This window comes from Sprattus sprattus (genome assembly GCF_963457725.1).
Source record: "Sprattus sprattus genome assembly, chromosome: 1".
NCBI classification, from domain to species: Eukaryota; Metazoa; Chordata; class Actinopteri; order Clupeiformes; family Clupeidae; genus Sprattus; species Sprattus sprattus.
In genome coordinates this window covers 77,988,202-78,007,452 of record NC_137920.1, presented here as the reverse complement: position 1 = coordinate 78,007,452, position 19,251 = coordinate 77,988,202, and the positions used below count along the sequence as shown (strand labels likewise).

Here is a 19,251-nt window from a genome sequence, read left to right as displayed (position 1 = left end):
TCAACAGGCTTAATAATAAACAGCTAACCCTGTTTTAAGTTAAAAATATTTGTGACAGTTAGACACAAACTGGATTAAGAAAATATAACAGTGTCGTATGGAGGGAGGTTTAGAGTAAGCCACAGGCAGCAAGGAGAGAGCTGTTGCGGTTTGTGACACTCTTGGTTTGTAAGTCACTATCTCACGCCAAGGCCTTTACTACTCACTGAGTGAGGATAGACTCACTGTATTAAGATGAAACTAAAGAAAAAGCAAGGCATATGTGCTTGGGTTAGTGAAGAAAATATAGAAAGAAACGATGTACGTATGTTGCATACATGATACAATGAAAGATGTCAGTTTCGCCGCTTTTCTACAACCTGACAAAAAAGGAGAAAAATGTCGTCTGTGAATGCCGGAAGGTTCTGTTTTGGACCAGACCTCTGTGTCCAATCACAACGGGACGTGACTACGGACCAGACCTCTGTGTCCAATCACAACGGGACGTGACTACGGACCAGACCTCTGTGTCCAATCACAACGGGACGTGACTACGGACCAGACCTCTGTGTCCAATCACAACGGGGGATTAAGGCCACCACTCTGACCCCTGCCAAAAAGGCAACGTGGACACACACACACACACTCCCCGTGGACCTGGGGCAAAGGTTTGGCTCCACTTGAACCGTAATTTCATCCAGGATTTGGCTTTAATCTGCGTGGGGGTCAACAACCCAAGTTTTGTGATTTACTGAAGTTTGTATGCAAGAAATATTTTCATTTAAATCTAGAAGTGTTATTGTGAAGTCTTAACTCTTCATTTCTAAAATGGAATCTGGTTTCGGCGTAACAGTCTCTGTCGAAAACAGTGGCTTTTCATTTTAATCTCCGGCCCTTACTGAGCCAGGGAGAAATCTCCCTCGAATAGTTTCGTAATGTGCCCGTAGTTGCATAATGTTATTCGTGAACCCCCGTACTAAGACCTCTTTGGAACACACACACGACACAAAAGTGAGACAAACAGAGACACACACACATGGACAGATACAAACGCACGCACGCACGCACGCACGCACGCACGCACGCACGCACGCACACGCACACGCACGCACACGGACCAGACCTCTGTGTCCAATCACAACGGGACGTGACTACGGACCAGACCTCTGTGTCCAATCACAACGGGACGTGACTACGGACCAGACCTCTGTGTCCAATCACAACGGGACGTGACTACGGACCAGACCTCTGTGTCCAATCACAACGGGACCTGACTACGGACCAGACCTCTGTGTCCAATCACAACGGGACCTGACTACGGACCATACCTCTGTGTCCAATCACAACGGGGCGTGACTACGGACCAGACCTCTGTGTCCAATCACAACGGGACGTGACTACGGACCAGACCTCTGTGTCCAATCACAACGGGACGTGACTACGGACCATACCTCTGTGTCCAATCACAACGGGCCGTGACTACGGACCAGACCTCTGTGTCCAATCACAACGGGATGTGACTACGGACCAGACCTCTGTGTCCAATCACAACGGGACGTGACTACGGACCAGACCTCTGTGTCCAATCACAACGTGACCACGGACCAGACCTCTGTGTCCAATCACAACGGGACCTGACTACGGACCAGACCTCTGTGTCCAATCACAACGGGGGATTAAGGCCACCACTCTGACCCCTGCCAAAAAGGCAACGTGGACACACACACACACACACACTCCCAGTGGACCTGGGGCAAAGGTTTGGCTCCACTTGAACCGTAATTTCATCCAGGATTTGGCTTTAATCTGCGTGGGGGTCAACAAGCCCTCTGTGTTTGTAGCCAGGGTTTAGGAGGCAGATGAAACACAGCAGACTGGAGGGGTTTTGGAGGGGTTTGCCTGGCCTCCCAAGAGCCCTGTGTGTGTGAGTGTGTGTGTGTGTGTGTGTGTGTGTGTGTGTGTGTGTGTGTGTGTGTGTGTGAGTGTGAGTGTGAGTGTGTGTGTGTGTGTGTGTGTGTGTGTGTGAGTGTGAGTGTGAGTGTGTGTGTGTGTGTGTGTGTGTGTGTGTGTGTGTGTGTGTGTGTGTGTGTGTTGTGTGTGTGTGAGTGTGAGTGTGAGTGATGTGTGTGTGTGTGTGTGTGGTGTGAGTGTGTGTGATGTGTGTGTGTGAGTGTGAGTGTGTGTGTGTGTGTGTGTGTGTGTGTGTGTGTGTGTGTGTGTGTGTGTGTGTGTGTGTGTGTGTGTGTATGTGTGTGTGTGTGTGTGTGGTGTGTGTGTGTGTGTGTGTGTGTGTGTGTGTATATATCCCCAGAGCCCTGTGTTTGGAGTGTTAAAATGCTGTTTCCTGCCCTGTTGGGAGACTTGTAGATTATTCATCAGCTCTGCGGCTGGGCTCCGGGGCTCTGAGAGAGAGAGAGAGCGTGCTGGAGCTGGAGCTGGAGTCTCTGACTCTTAGCTCTCCTCTCCTAATTCTGACTGTGACACCTCCTCCTCTCCTCTCCTCTCCTAACTCTGACACCTCCTCCTCTCCTCTCTTCTCCTAACTCTGACACCTCCTCCTCTCCTCTCCTAACTCTGACACCTCCTCCTCTCCTCTCCTAACTCTGACACCTCCTCCTCTCCTCTCCTAACTCTGACACCTCCTCCTCTCCTCTCCTAACTCTGACACCTCCTCCTCTCCTCTCCTCTCCTAACTCTGACACCTCCTCCTCTCCTCTCCTCTCCTCTCCTAACTCTGGCACCTCCTCCTCTGACACCTCCTCCTCTCCTCTCCTCTCCTAACTCTGACACCTCCTCCTCTCCTCTCCTCTCCTCCTCTCGTCTCCTCTCCTCTCCTCTCCTCCTCTCGTCTCCTCTCCTAACTCTGACACCTCCTCCTCTCCTCTCCTCCTCTCGTCTCCTCTCCTCTCCTCTCCTCCTCTCGTCTCCTCTCCTAACTCTGACACCTCCTCCTCTCCTCTCCTCTCCTCCTCTTGTCTCCTCTCCTCTCCTCACCTCCTCCTCTCCTCTCCTAACTCTGACACCTCCTCCTCTCGTCTCCTCTCCTAACTCTGACACCTCCTCCTCTCCTCTCCTCTCCTAACTCTGACACCTCCTCCTCTCCTCTCCTCTCCTAACTCTGACTCTGGCACCGCCTCCTCTCCTCTCCTAACTCTGACACCTCCTCCTCTCCTCTCCTCTCCTCTCCTCTCCTAACTCTGACACCTCCTCCTCTCCTCTCCTAACTCTTCACCTCCTCCTCTCCTCTTCACCACCTCTTCTCCTCCTCTCGTCTCCTCTCCTAACTCTGACACCTCCTCCTCTCCAGTATTCTCCTTACTCTGACTCCAGCACCTCCGTCTCTACTCTCCACCTCCTCCTCCTCTGACTCTGACACCTCCTCCTCTCCTCTCCTCTCCTAACTCAGACACCTCCTCCTCTCCTCTCCTCTCCTAACTCTGACTCCAGCACCTCCTACTCTCCTCTTCACCTCCTCCTCTCTTCTCCTAACTCAGACACCTCCTCCTCTCCTCTCCTCTCCTAACTCTGGCACCTCCTCCTCCTCTGACTATGACTCCTCCTCCTCTCCTCTCCTCTCCTAACTCAGACACCTCCTCCTCTCCTCTCCTCTCCTAACTCTGACTCCAGCACCTCCTACTCTCCTCTTCACCTCCTCCTCTCTTCTCCTAACTCAGACACCTCCTCCTCTACTCTCCTCTCCCCTTCACCTCCTCCTCTCCTCTCCTACCTCTAGGACCTGTGTGTGTGTAACTCTCTGCATCCTGTGTGGTCATGTCCGCCCCAAACTCAATCAATACTAACGATCTAATCTGATTAGCGTTTGATGTCCTCTAAGAGCCCCGTCAGATGTCTGTCAAGTTGAATGCATCTGCGCCCTGACAGGTCTTGCCTTCCTGCAAACCAAACCCTCACGGAATCAATAACGAGCCCAGACTGAGCCTGAACCAACATCTGCTGCTACGAAAGGACTACGAGGGAGTTAGAAACACTGTGTATCTATCTATATACTATATATGTATACAGTATGTCTGTCCTATATACAGCCGCGAAAAAAATTAAGAGACCACTTCAAAATTATCAGTTTCTCTGGTTTTACTATTTATTGGTATGTGTTAAAGTAAAATGTACATTTTTGTTTTATTCTATAACCTACTGGCAACATTCCTACCAAATTTCAAATAAAAATATTGTCATTTAGATCATTTATTTGCAGAAAAATGACAATTGGTCAAAATAGCAAAAATGATGCAGTGTCTTCAGATCTCGAATAATGCAAAGAAAACAAGCTCATATTCATTTTTAAACTACACAATACTAATGCTTACACTTAGGAAGAGTTCAGAAATCAATATTTGGTGGAATAACCTTGATTTAAAATCACAACTTTCATGTGTCTTGGCATGCTCTCCACCAGTCTTTCACATTGCCGTTGGGTGACTTTATGCTACTCCTGGCGCAAGAATTCAAGCAGCTCGGCTTCTTTTCATGGCTTGTGACCATCCATCTTCCTCTTGATCACATTTCAGAGGTTTTTTATGGGATTCAGGTCTCGAAATTGGGCTGGCCATGACAGGGTCCTGATCTGGTGGTACTCCATCCACACCTTTACTGGCCTGGCTGTGTGGCATGGAGCATTGCCCTGCTGGAAAAAACATTTCTCAGAGTTGGGGAACATTGTCAGAGCTAAAGGAAGCAAGTTTTTCTTCCGGGACAACGTTGTACTTTGCCTGGCTGAGGTTTGTAAAAGACCATATGGATTGAAAAAAGCGGACTGGAGGGTCTTCTAGTTCGTCTTCTCTGATGAGTCCAATTTTCAGCTTTGCCCAACACATGGTCGTATGATGGTTAGACGGAGACCTGGAGAGGCCTACAAGCCAGAGAGTCTTGCACCTACTGTGAAATCGGACTCATCAGAGAAGACGAACTTAGAAGAACCTCCAGTCCGCTTTTTCAATACTTATGGTCTTTTACAAACCTCAGCCAGGCAAAGTACAACGTTGTCCCGGAAGAAAAACTTGCTTCCTTTTGCTCTGACAATGTTCCCCAACTCTGAGAAGTGTTTTTTCCAGCAGGGCAATGCTCCATGCCACAGAGCCAGGCCAGTAAAGGTGTGGATGGAGTACCACCAGATCAGGACCCTGTCATGGCCAGCCCAATTTCGAGACCTGAATCCCATAAAAAACCTCTGAAATGTGATCAAGAGGAAGATGGATGGTCACAAGCCATGAAAAGAAGCCGAGCTGCTTGAATTCTTGCGCCAGGAGTAGCATAAAGTCACCCAACGGCAATGTGAAAGACTGGTGGAGAGCATGCCAAGACACATGAAAGTTGTGATTTTAAATCAAGGTTATTCCACCAAATATTGATTTCTGAACTCTTCCTAAGTGTAAGCATTAGTATTGTGTAGTTTAGAAATGAATATGAGCTTGTTTTCTTTGCATTATTCGAGATCTGAAGACACTGCATCATTTTTGCTATTTTGACCAATTGTCATTTTTCTGCAAATAAATGATCTAAATGACAATATTTTTATTTGAAATTTGGTAGGAATGTTGCCAGTAGGTTATAGAATAAAACTAAAATGTACATTTTACTTTAACACATACCAATAAATAGTAAAACCAGAGAAACTGATAATTTTGAAGTGGTCTCTTAATTTTTTCCGCGGCTGTATATATGTCTGTGCCATAGATACATACAGATACGGATCTATGGGTGTCTGTCAGTGTGTGTGTGTGTGTATGTGTGTTGTACAGAGAAAGAGAGAGGGAGGGAGATGGAGTGAGACAGGGAAGGAGATAGATAGGGAAAGACAAGAAGACTGAGGAGGAGAAGGAGTTAGAGAGAGAGAGAGAGAATGTGTTTGTGTGTGTGCGTGCGTGCGTGTGTTTGTGTGTGTGTTTGTGTGTGTGTGCGTGCGTGCGTGCGTGCGTGCGTGCGTGCGTGCGTGCGTGCGTGCGTGCGTGCGTGCGTGCGTGCGTGCGTGCGTGCTTCTGTGTGCGTGCGTGCGTGCGTGCGTGCTTCTGTGTGTCTGTGTGTGTGTGTCTGTGTGTGTGTTTGTGTGCGTGCGTGCGTGCGTGGTGATTCCCCCCTACTCGCCCCCGGGTCTCCCACTAGATGTGAAGTGAGCTGCACGTGACCCATCAGGCTGGGTGTGTGTGTGTGTGTGTGTGTGTGTGTGTGTGTGTGTGTGTGTGTGTGTGTGTGTGTGTGTGTGTGTGTGTGACCCATCAGGCTGGGTGCAGGCAGTGAAGTGACACAGAGAGCTGAGGTCGCCTAACCCCAACAGCACCGCTGACATGGACTCACTGAACCCCCCAGAACTCCAACTCTGCCATGGCCCGGATCTGGGACACACACACACACAAACACACACACAAACACACACACTTCACACACACACACACATATACACACACACGCGCGCACATGCACACACACGCACTCACACACTCACACATACGTATACGCACTCACACACATATATATACACACACACACACACACACACACACACTGTTCACACCGTATACACCGTACACACCGCACACACAGTACACCCACACACAAACATTTGCACGCACGCACACACACATATACTGTATACACACACACACACACACATATACTGTATACATACACACACACACGTAAAGTGTGAAAAGGAATCAGAAGAATATGATAACATAACCAGTACAAGAGTGTCTGGGTAGATTCAACAGTCTTTTCAGGCAGAACAAGGTTGCTTTGGTATGGTTGCTTTGCACTGCTTTGCTTTTGTTCTGGGTATCATGGGAGCTGAAGCTCAAGCTGTTCCACTAAGCTAAGACATCGCATGCAATATGATGCTTAGAATTGAAAAATTGTATAGCACTTCTCCTTTAGAAAAAAAAGCAGTAATGTAAATTGTATTTGTATGTGTGTGGGTGTGTGCATGTGCTTTTGTGTGTGTTGATATACAGTCAAGACACCTGTTCACTGGATAAGCTTCCAGACCAATAGTAGACTGCGCACATTTTAAACATGCATAGATTTGGCACACAAACAAAACAATGACTACAAACACCAAAATCGCGTCCAAAAAGAACCCTACGTCCAACCAAGCAGACCCAAACAATAACACGCGAGATTCTCGCGTGCCCGACGCTCCATACACTCAAGGTTAACACGAGCGCCTCAGTGCTGGGAATCTTTCCGCATGTGTTGGGGATACGAATACTAACAATTACCTCAGAGGCAGAGGCAATGGTCACACACTCACCTTTCATCCAGTCAACCACTTGGCTCGTTGTCCATTTACTCACGGGTTCCATCACCAGTGCCATAGTGGAAGTTTCGTCAGTTCCTGATCGCCAATAGAGTCAGAAGAATCGACTCAACACTGCAAGGCGCAATGATTGATTATTCCTTGTCTCGAAATGAGAGTGAATTGGTCATCCGCTGACAATTGCAGTCCGTAATATTAAAAGGTAGCAATATCAAAAGCGACGATGAAGGTCCTTAACTCCGAAGCATCGCTGTGACGGTCAGCATCCCTGTTCGCTGAAGTCTTTGGCATTCCTTCATAAGCGACTTGGTCCTTCAATGCACAGACACAATCTATTTTTACTTCAATTATGTCAGCTACTGTCGCCTACCTCTCTGTGTGGTAAGCTTCTGGTCTGTGTTTCGATGGGCCTACGATAAAAGACAGCAGAATCCCTATGAAGCATCAGTTTGGCATTGTGTCACACTACTCCGACTTACGATCTGCCACAGCACCGTCACTCTTCGACGTACGGTCTCGTGTCCCTTTCTCTCCTTGTTTGTCGCCAGCTCTCCCTCCCTCCCTCCCTCTCTCTTTACCTCTCTCCCTCTTTCTCTCAGCTCAACCATCAAAGAACGCAGCCTAGCGGAAACGTCCCTCGCAACAATGGGATAGTGAACGCAGAGTGTGTTGTCTGTGTCTTGTCGCTTTGGGGTTAGCGAATTTATTATAAATAACACACGGCATCCGAGGCTACGACAAGGGCAACTGAGAGTCCGTTTCAATGATTCTTTTCATTAGGCGACTCAAATGACAGATTTTAGGCTGATTTCTGGGAAATGTGATGTTCATATTTAGCCTACAGTAGGCTATAATGACGTAAAGAACACGGGTCCTGTTACTCTCTCTAGTAAAACCCATCGCCTTGGAGGGTATCACTAAGGAATGAATATGAATAGGTTCCTCTGTCAGTATACAAGCGGTATACTGAGGTTGACGAATGACGAGCAAATAATTACTGAAGTCTCGATTTAAACCAAGTACGTGAGGGTGGCCTCTGAAACAGTCTCTTGGGACTCGTTTTAAAGGATGGAGACGAGGAGGCTGGAGGTTCCGTACCTAGCCAATTCAAGCGTTTACGACACGAGCTGCACGAGAACTGTCATCGCCTTGAGGAGGTACCGGAGACAGAGACGTAGCGCCCCCGGGTGTCTCGTCAGACGAATTACATCCCCGAAGATGTCTCGCCCTAGCCACGGAGAAAGTTTTCAGACTGCAGAAGTAAATAGCCTCACACTCAAGTGTTACTTACTGGATGGACAGGATGTTTTTATTCACCTGCAAAACACCTTCATTCTGTTACATTGTTAAGCTTTTTTACTGTGATGGTGAAGGCTTTTTGACAATCTCCATGATTTCTCAATCAATACCGGTCGCCCAATGAATATTACAGTTTCGCTAATAATAATGATAATAATAATATATATATTTGTTGATTTATAATATAATAAGGCCTATATATATATATATATATATATATATATATATTTTTTTTTAAATCTGTGGCTTCCAGTTCCAAGATGGATATTGGATGGATGCTGAGTTCTGCACATGTGAAGTCAGCAGAGCCCAGTCATCACCCAGTGGGGCATGCTGCTCTGTCCTCTAACAGAAATGTATGTGTGTGTGTGTGTGTGTGTGTGTGTGTGTGTGTGTGTGTGTGTGTGTGTGTGTGTGTGTGTGTGTGTGTGTGTGTATGTGTGTCAGCACGTGTGTCATTTGGCCTGTGTTTGTGGGCTATTGTAAGACATGTCTGTGTGCATGCTCCATGTGAATTCTAAGTGTGAGTGTGTGTCTGTGTTCATGTGTGTGTGTGTGTGTGTGTGTGTTCGTGTCTGTGTGTGTGTGTGTGTGTATGTGTTCATGTGCGTGTCTGTGTGTGTATGTGTGTGTATGTGTTCATGTATGTGTGTGTGTGCCAGATGTCCCACTGACTGGCTGATTTAGATGAGACAGAGGAGAAGAGAAGCTTTAGGGGAAGGAGCACTGAAGAGTGGATCAGAGTTCAAGGTCTGTGTCAAGTAGCATCTATCAGCCTCTGTCTGTCAGGAGAGGACACTGGATGCAGAGGACTCTGACGACATGTTTGGACTTGGTCTCACTGAAATTGTTCTGGTTTCGTGTTTTATTTATTTGTTTGGCTCCTTGTGTGATTTTGCACAAAGTGCCTCAACCCCAAGGTGTTTTTGGACGGCGTAACCCTGGATTCTGCTGACTAACGCAGAACGCTGCACACGTATGAAGTATGAACTCAGCATACTGTTCATCACTTAGTCTCGCCTCGGGTCAGAAGTGGCTTTTTAAAAGTTTCTTTTGAAGTGAGATGTCGGGGGAGATCGTGTTTGTTTCTTTATAGAGACAAAATCGTTCACTGACAAGACTAAGCCAGTTGTGAACAATCTTGGCAAAAGTGCCATTGTGTTTAAATCATAAGAAATTATACACTCTGTTTTATAACTGTGTAATCTAATTCGTGCCCGCCATATTTAAGCGAAATTCCTACCCATCTGTCTCATCTGGCTCTGTGAGACTGTGTGTATTTCTAACAGACCCCACAAGGAAGCACACCCATCTTCAGTCAGTGCAGACCAGGACTGACCCAAGTAGAACCCTATGGCCCTGATGTGGCTCAGCTACATGCAGAACATGCACACACACACACACACACACACACACACACTCACACACACACACACACACACACACACACACACACACACACACACACACACACACACACACACACACACACACACACACACACACACACACACACACACACACACACACACTCACACACACATACACACACACACACACACACACAAACACACACACAAACACACACATTAACACATCTCTGTATCTCAGTGGTGTAATGGGTTAGGCTGGTCGTGTATCTCAGTGGTGTAATGGGTTAGGCTGGTCGTGTATCTCAGTGGTGTAATGGGTTAGGCTGGTCGTGTATGTCAGTGGTGTAATGGGTTAGGCTGGTACCTCAGGCTGTTATCTTTAGTGTGTCCTAGTGTCAGTCAAACCAGCTGCTGTCACTTTACCTTTACATCTGAGCTTTCACAAGGCCAGTGTGGTGAACATCATTTCAGTAGGTAAGTTTGGTATTGATTAAGATAGATAGATAGATAGATGGATACTTTATTGATCCCGAGGAAAATAAGATAAGACTCAAACATACAGTGGATAATGACATCCATTTGGTCCTGTTCTCTTCAAGTAAAAGTTTTGATTATGTTGCATATTACATAATCCAGCCCTCCAGGTATTATACCAAGCCAGTGCATATGAGACGATCTCACACTCAACATGTGTGTGAGATTGCATTGTGTTATGTAATCACTGTGTGATTATGTTTAGTTGATTCAACACGGAGCAGACATGTGCATACTCATGTGCACACACTCACGGTTAAATGTGTTATTAATGGGTGAAGCAACGGCCTTCTCCTAGCCACTGACGAGATGCTGTCACCTTGAGTTAAAGTCAGTGTATGTGTGTGTATGTTCGTGTGTCTGTGTTGTTGTTTACGATTTTCTATCAGTTCTCACCACACAACGACATCTCATCTTTGCTCCTTGAATGTCGATATGTAATGGTATGGAGTTATTGAAACGTACTACGTGTAAAAAAGACTAGAAATTGAATGTTTATTTTTCATTGAATGTTTATATAAAGTTGCACTGGGTGCCTTTAACGCCCAAAGTATCAAATAATGATGCAAATGTGCTAATATGGTGAAGTAAATGTCAATATCATAAAGATTGTCTTATCCAGAATATTTCCATTTTAATGCCCTAATGTTGCACTGGGTGCCTTTAAGGTAAGCCCCATATGTTGACGTTGAGCCTTAAACTATAAACCGTTTACAACATTTTTAAATATTACGTCAAATAAACCCACATTATGCGTTAAGTTAAGCCCCATATGTTGATGATGAGCCTTGTTCCGTTAACAGTTTGTGTCTGAGCATGCGCGACTAGGATCGGGTAGCGGACTAGGATAGGGGAGTGCTGCCAGTGACCTGAATTGTGCTGGTTTTGACAGTGCGAACCACATGGTGCGAACGCCCTGCGCCCTGAAAGTCAGTGTTTAAAGTGCGCAAGTAGCCTACTCGATTTGTGCTAGGACCTGTGTCTTTAAGAGAATTGACATTTCAGCATTTGATACTGACAAAAAACATTGGCGTTTCATCCATAATAAAGAGAAGACACTCCTTGTTTGAAGATGTTATCTTTCGCGCAGCTTCTCTTGTCTTTGCCTCCGAACGTGTGCTGTAGCAGAGACTGCCTGTTTCTCCTTCCGTCTCCAACAGTAGTAGACGGATGACGTCACGTGTTTCTTTTCTGGAGGTGGCGCTTCAGACTGCAGCTGAACTCTCCAGAACAAACAGACGAAACCGAAACTGGACCTCAACATCAGGATATGACCGATTCTTCTTAGAATATGTGCTCGTGCCGTGTCGGTACGAGTGTATAGAGTGACATTGTTCACTTAACAGTTGTAATGAAGATCGAAAAGTGTTGAAATGTAAGTAGCCGCTTTCACAAACTCATTTGAGTCAGGTACTACAACAACTTAAGGGTAGTAGGTGAAGTGAACGTTGTAGTAACGCGGAAGAGGAGTTAGCCTACGAGCCCAACTCGTTTGAACTCAGTGAATGATAAACATCATTGATTGCTGGTTAAATTCAATTTGATAAATTGTTACAGACTGTTTTACTGATGTAAGTTATAGCACAAACAGGCGGTGTCTGTGTCAGTTCAGCTGCTCAGTAGCCCGTTTTATAAAGGCCTTTGGCGGGCAGGCCACAGCATTAAGCTTGTCGGGAGTGTTGGAAGTTCGGCACTTGTGGTACACGTTTATCCCCATTTATCAGGTTACCAGACAAAAAGGCGTGATATAGTCCTGTTTGCTACACGATCCGCTTTACATTGATGGAAACATCTGGAACTGTATACTATGAGGAGAACCGGAGTCACGACTTAAAAGATATGATCAAAGGTCAACCAACGCATGCCTTAAAAGCTGTTGGGTGTTCATAGCATTTTATTGTTTCACAGTCCTTTCAAAGTCACTATAGGGACACTGTTTCGTGTGAGGTATCTGTCCCTTTTAAGCACTTACTGTATGTTCAATGTTTCACACTGGGACAGACAGTGTGGTTATATTTATTCTGTACAGAAAACCCCACATTACCATGTTGGTACACTGTGCCGTTGCATTAGTGCAAGATGGCTATCTGTCTCGCTATCTTAAATGAGTGAGGACAGTCAATAGAACATCTATCCACACATGTGTATACACTTTACTTGCTCTTTTATAAAAGCTTTGTAGCTGCAGGTGCGGTAGCGTGAGCTAGTGTAACTTCTATAGGATGCTAGGATTTCAGCAGAACGTTCGGAGATGACCACATAAGTGCATGGCAACAGAATTTAGCCATATGTATCCTTAACCATCATCTTCTGTCTACTCCTTCTGCCTCTGTCTCTCTGCAGCTCTGGGTAGTGTCGAGAGCTCCTCCTCTGAACCTCAGCAGCCTCTGCCACAGTCACAGAGACGCTTGAAATGGACACAGATTTTATCCCGGTCGGCCGCGGGGCCTCTGCGCACGGAACCGAGTCTGGTGGCGAGGAGGAAGATGATGAAATGGCGTGGGAGCCAGACCGAGACCCCCTGGATCTACCAGACTGGTGTGTTACACTTGCGTGCTTGTTTGCTTATACTCGTGTGGTCTCATTTTCCCCCTTACATTTTTCGAATAGTCTAAGACGTTTTGTACAGATGCTCTTGTAAGAATCAAACAGAACCATGAATTCTGAGCTGCTTTTTTGTTTCCAAACTCCTCCCAAAAGGGGGAAAAGTGAAATATATCTTTGCAAAAAATATCATAATGCTTTCATGCCATGATGTTAACCTTTTAGATGATTAAACTGCACCTTCTCTTTTCTCACCTGTTGCCCCTGTGCCCTGTGGGCATCTTCCTCACCTGTTGCCCCTGTGCCCTGTGGGCATCTAGGTGTGACGTCGAGAGGGCTGCCTCCCCGGCTCCAAGTTACCTGTCCATGGAGAGTGGTGGGAGAATGGACTGCAGCACATCCAACGCTGACCCTGACGACCTCACAACCAGGTGCCGCTCGCGTTGGTGTTTGCTGCTAATATTTATGCGTTTATTTGAAAAAGGGACAGTGTCCATTGATAAACATTTCCCAGAAAATGTAAATGCACCGGAATTAGCTTGGTTAGCTAGTTTTCATCCGTTGTCCCTTGGCATGGCATTACAGAGAGATATGGAAATAAAAGAAAGAAATAATAATACAAAATTATTTAATTAAAAGAAATAATAATACAAAAAAGATAAGCAACAGTTTGACAAAACAGTGCAGTTTAAGAAAACAAATTGTAAAAACCAGACAGACATACAAGGTAAGCAACAGTTTGACAAAACAGTGCAGTTTAAGAAAACAAATTGTGAAAACCAGACAGAGATACAAGGTAAACAACAGTGTGACAAAACAGTGCAGTTTAAGAGACTAGGGTACTAGGAGCTAGCCTGATATAGCCACACACATTCACTTCTTTTAATCCCAGCGAAAACTGTGGCAGGACCAATAGGTGAGTGGGCTAACTAGGACTAACTAGTAGGAGCTGCCCTGTAAAAGGTTTGACTGTATCCTGAAAGAGGTCTCAGTCTCTACAGATCTAACAGAGAATCACGACAGGCTTATTTATTTCAACATAAAGATAGGTGGACAGGTTTAGATAAAAACTGTTATAAAAAAAAAACCATAAGCAGATGTCAAGGACATGTATGAAGCCGTTTGTAAAGACACAGTATTATCGCTCATCTGTTATAAGTCCTCCTTATTTCAGGCGTTGATGAGGTGTTGTTCCTACAGGATTGAGCTGGAGAGACCAGACTCCTGTGTTTCCAGCATCTACTCTCTGGAGAGTGACGATGACGTGGAGAAGGTGATGAAACCTGAACTCAGGTAAGGTGTGTGTGTGTGTGTGTGTGTGTGTGTGTCCATGTGTGTCCGTGTGTGTGTCCGTGTGTGTGTGTGTGTGTGTGTGTCTGTGTGTGTGTGTGTGTACACAATATAAAATAAACAAGACAACCTGTCTAATTGACTTGGACATTAATTAAAAGGAAAGTTTTGAGTATTGCCTGTTTTAACATAGTTCCCAAACAAAATTGCACACACACACACACACACACACACACACATAACGCGTAACAAGTGTGTAAGTGTGTAAAATGCACATTCCTCTATGAGTTCAACCCCAGCATGTTTTAGCACACGACGTGGCCTTATGGATGCTTATTCTCCTAAAAGGTTCTGATTCCTGTGAACAAGTGGGACTCACCCTAGCTGCCCTTTCTTCTTCTTCTTCTGTGTCTAGGGTCCGAAAGAAGCCCAAAGTCATACCCTACAACGCAGCTAAACCGGAGCTGGCCATCGATCCCAGCCACAAGAGGCACCCAGCTCTGACCGTCAAGTTCACCTTCAAGGTATATACAGGACATCCGCACACAGCTCTGTAGACATGCAGCTTTGAAAAACCTGTAAAATATTCAGTTTTTAACAACTTATATTTTTGTATAGCGTATATTGTATAGGATTCTTTTTTGTACAGTGGATATTGTATAGTGTATATTTTTGCCCCCATAGTGTTTTTGCTTTACATTTTTCAGTTCCTCCAGGAGGTATTGAAGAAGCTGTCTGAGCCTCACCTGAAGTTCTTCAAGAAGTACCTGTGGGAGCGCTATCCCGAGTTCTTCCGAGACCCGCTGGACGGCCTGGACATCATCGACCTGGTCGACAAGATGCTGGAGTGCTGTGACATCGAACTGGCCTTGAAGATCACCACGCATGTGATTCAGTACATGGGACAAAAGAATCTGGTCGAATACATCACAGGACACCTTCAGAGGAGTAAGAGCAGCTTTATTTATTAGAAGGGGATGATGTGTTGTGCGCCAGGCAGTAAAAGGAAAATAAATCCTGATAGGAGGAACATGACCCCGACACACAGCCGATACGCTTATTATATGGTTACTCGCTCAAAACATTCCTTCAAAATATTTATTTTAATGATTTTGTCGCCGTTTAGTGACAAAATAGTTCCTCACGCGAATAGAACTTTAAAAGCTTCAGGTGTTGCCTAGCAACCATTTACTTGCTGACTTCAAGTAGCAATGAATTCCCGTTATGTTAAGTGAGCAGACTACTTGCGGAATGATATGAAAGATGTGAATTAGAGGCCCAAAACCAGCAGCGGCCATTCATTTTTTGCAGGGGTAAAACGTTGGGATGGACCATTCAAATCAACGGTACTTTTTGGAACATTCTGAAGAGCTGTATAATAATTATACAGCTTCTTAGAATTTTGCAAATAGTTCCATTGTTTTGAATGGGCCATCCCAAAGTTTGGAGGTCTGATATTTCTTTATAATGACCGCTGCAAAATATGAATGACAGGTGCCACTGGCAATAGGTTTGGTGCTTCTAATTCACATGTTTCATTCTAAAAGTAGTCCGATCACTTAGCATTGGTATCAATGGTTCTTTTTGCAACATTCTGAGGAGCCGTATAATAAGCACCAGCAACACATGCTAGAGACGGGCCTCGATGGATCATGGTCGCACCGTCTGATGAAATCTTTTTTCCCCTTATTACCCCTTAATATTTATAGTATAAATCTGTATAGTTATATTGTACATATTTCTATTGTTTTTGTTTTTTACTTTTCAATTGCACTGAAGTCTGAGAGCTGCCACCTCAATTTCATTGCACTTGTATATATATAATAAATATATTCTGATTCTGATTCTGATGTATTAACCTGTATTAAAGTGATCCTCCCTGCCTTCCAGATGAAGTGCGCTGGGCTCTGAGACAGCAGCTGAAAGAGCAGTACAGGACCATCTATGAAGGCTGCCCCAAGGACGGAGGCTCTGCAGACTTCGAGTCCGTTTACGCCGAGCATCACATGACGTTGGGGATGTACGCGCCCCCCAACAACGACCACGAGCTGCGGGGGGCGGTTTCCGAGCTGAAGGTGGAGCCCCGCTACAACTACAAGCCCCTGAAGAACACGGAGCTCTACGTGACGTCTCTGGAGGAGCAGAAGTACCTGCGGCTGCTGGTGATGCGCGGCGCGGCCGGCGGGGGGAAGTCGGCGGCGGCGCAGCGCTACATCCTGGACTGGGCGTGGGAGACGGCGCACGAGCACATCTACTTCGTGTTCCCGCTGTCGGGCGCCGAGTTCCTGGCCACGCTGGACGTCGACACCACCTTCCACGCGCTGCTCAGCGCCCGCTTCCCCTGCGTGGCGGAGCTCACGGACCTGGATTTCGAGGACTGCCAGGTGCTGTTCATCATGGACGACGTGGACGAGCTGGTGTACGAGCTGGACTTCCTGTACACGCACTGCTGGTGCGACATGAACACCACGGTCAAAACGCGCCTGCTGCTCATCAACCTGATCAAGGGGAACCTCCTGCACAGCTCCTACCTGTGGATGGTGCTCCGCGCGCTGGCCTCCTGCGAGCTCCCCAACGACCGCATCTCCCAGGTGGTGGAGGTGCGCGGCTTCGCCGAGGAGGCTCGCGAGGTCTACTTCCGGAAGAGGCACAGCGACGACCCCGCCCTGGCGGAGCGCATGGTGGCCTACCTGCGGGCCAACGAGACGCTCTTCATCATGTGCCACCTGCCCCTGTTCTGCTGGGTCGTGTCCAACGTCCTCCAGAAAGTCTTCCGGAAGTTTCCGCCGGGCCAGGAGCCCCCCAGCACGATAACGGAGATGTACACGCGCCTGGTGCAGGTGTACTTCAACAAGCGGGAGCGGCGGAGGTCGGAGTGCGGCGAGGTCGGTAAGAAGTGGGAGGACGACCGGGGGCTGATGATGAAGATGGGCAAGGTGGCCTACACCATGCTGGAGAAGGAGATCTTCCAGATGGTCACCAGCCACTGGAAGGAGGACGAGGTCGACCCCCAGCAGGTCATAGTTCACTGCGGCCTGGTCACCGAGTACTACCGCGAGAAGTACATCCTGTACCAGGAGAAGCTGCGCTGCTTCGTCCACCCCAGCGTGCAGGAGTACATGGCCGCGCTCTACGTGTTCCTCTCCTACAAGAACGGCGGCAAGAACGTCATGGACACAAGCAAGATGGCCATGATAAAGCTGAGGGATACGAGCCTGGCGGACTTGTACAAACACGCCATAGAGAAGGCCGGGCACTCCAAAGCCTCCGCTAAGAACCACTACGACCTCTTCCTGCGCTTCCTGGTGGGCCTGGGGGCGGAGTCAAACCAATGCATTCTGGGTAGTTTTATCAACCACGTGGGCTGCAAGGCCTCAGCCATGGAGGATGCCGTCAAACTCCTCAGAAAAAAGAGCAAGGATAATCCAGCCCTGAAGAAATGCTTGGAGGAACTTACCCATTTAGAAGGCTAAGGAAAAGAATAACTTGATGACGCTAACATAGGCATGCTTTATTTTTGAGATATTTTGAGATGATTGAGGATGCTTTTGTGTATTTTCATACTTTCCTTTAAAGGGGAGCTCGGGGAAGTGGGGGTACCGTTTTTTGAACGAATGCTAATTAAAGTGTTACAGTTCTTAGTTTCGTTTTATGCTGTAATACTTTGGTCAGCCCATCAGAAGTGTGATACTCTGATACCTCTCCGTTGCAGTTTGTATTATTTTTATCTGGTAGGTGCGCACTGCTGAAAGGTTTTTATTTATCAAAGTGAAAATAGTATTTTTAAATGTATTGTCATCCAAGCAAGATTTACAAGAGAGGTTGATTGCAGGAGAAGAGACGGCGAGTTGCAGTGAAGTTACAGTGATGTCACAGTGAAGTCACAGTGCTTAGTACCAGGGAGGAGCATGGTGATCAGAGGAGGAAGTCACAGTGTTGTCACAGTGCTTAGTGCCATGGAGGAGTATGGTGATCAGAGAAGAGAGGAAGAGGAAGGAGTGAGAAAGTCCTTTAGTGAGATCATGCATGAAGAGCCTCTGTGTCTGTTCACATTCTGAAATTGAGTTATTGTCTTTCATTTATCCTTACTTAATGTATGTTTTAACGAACATATACTATGTCCTGGGAGATAAAGTGCTCACAGATGTCCCAAAGAACTGAAAAAAGAAAAGAAAAAAAGGGACATCTTGTGTAATTCTAGATTCACAGAGGCCTGGACAATAAGGAGAGCAATGAAGCAGGATGTTGACTGGCGTATGTGACGATCAGACCTCTGGAATGGGAGCAGGAGCAGGAGCAGACGGTGTCTGAGTCTCTCTAAAGGCCTACAGCATGCCTATACCAGTGTCTGCCTACGTCCGTCTCTCCACGGTGGGAAAGAGACATCAACAGAATATATCAATATTGAAGGACATCTTCAGTAAAAGTCTTTAAAATGCATTTGAATTATATGGCAATAGGCTGCATAAACAGGACGTTGAAAAAGAATAAGCGGCCAAAAAAGCAGAAATGTGTGTGGGGCAGTCTGTGTAGAGTGCCTCCTTTGGGACTCTGTGTAGGGTGCCTCCTAAGGCAGTCTGTGTAGGGTGCCTCCTAAGGCAGTCTGTGTAGGGTGCCTCCTAAGGCAGTATATGTAGGGTGCCTCCTAAGGCAGTCTGTGTAGGGGGCCTCCTAAGGCAGTCTGTGTAGGGGGCCTCCTAAGGCAGTATATGTAGGGTGCCTCCTAAGGCAGTCTGTGTAGGGGGCCTCCTAAGGCAGTCTGTGTAGGGGGCCTCCTAAGGCAGTATGTGTAGGGGGCCTCTTAAGGGACTCTGTGTAGGGTGCCTCGTCAGAAGTCTCTGCTTTAGTTCACCCATTTGTCTGAGAATACATGTTTGATGTCTGTCAAGGTGAAAATAAATGACTCGCTTTGTCTATTCCTTGCGTTGTTGTGTTGGGAAGAGAAACAGCAGTGGAGAACCAAAA

General features: G+C 46.5%; 2 protein-coding genes across 2 annotated transcripts in view; one reads left to right on the top strand and one right to left on the bottom strand.

Annotated features, from left to right (window-relative positions):
* The window catches only part of cnksr2b (connector enhancer of kinase suppressor of Ras 2b), a gene marked incomplete at both ends in the record, with an annotated part of 83,615 nt that extends 76,311 nt beyond the window's left edge, over positions 1 to 7,304 (bottom strand). Inside the window, one exon of the mRNA XM_080835716.1 lies at positions 7,241 to 7,304. Coding sequence (XP_080691842.1) covers positions 7,241 to 7,304 — 64 coding nt within the window. The remainder of the gene's footprint in view (positions 1 to 7,240) is intronic.
* A 4,369-nt stretch (positions 7,305 to 11,673) lies between these two features.
* Positions 11,674 to 19,016, top strand: nlrc3l1 (NLR family, CARD domain containing 3-like 1). The gene is made up of 7 exons (XM_080837264.1): positions 11,674 to 11,827; positions 12,796 to 12,990; positions 13,317 to 13,427; positions 14,197 to 14,289; positions 14,702 to 14,810; positions 14,994 to 15,234; positions 16,177 to 19,016. The coding sequence occupies exons 2-7, from the start codon at positions 12,866 to 12,868 to the stop codon at positions 17,757 to 17,759; spliced, it is 2,262 nt and encodes a 753-aa protein (XP_080693390.1). The 5' UTR covers positions 11,674 to 11,827; positions 12,796 to 12,865; the 3' UTR covers positions 17,760 to 19,016.
* Positions 19,017 to 19,251: the final 235 nt, after the last annotated feature.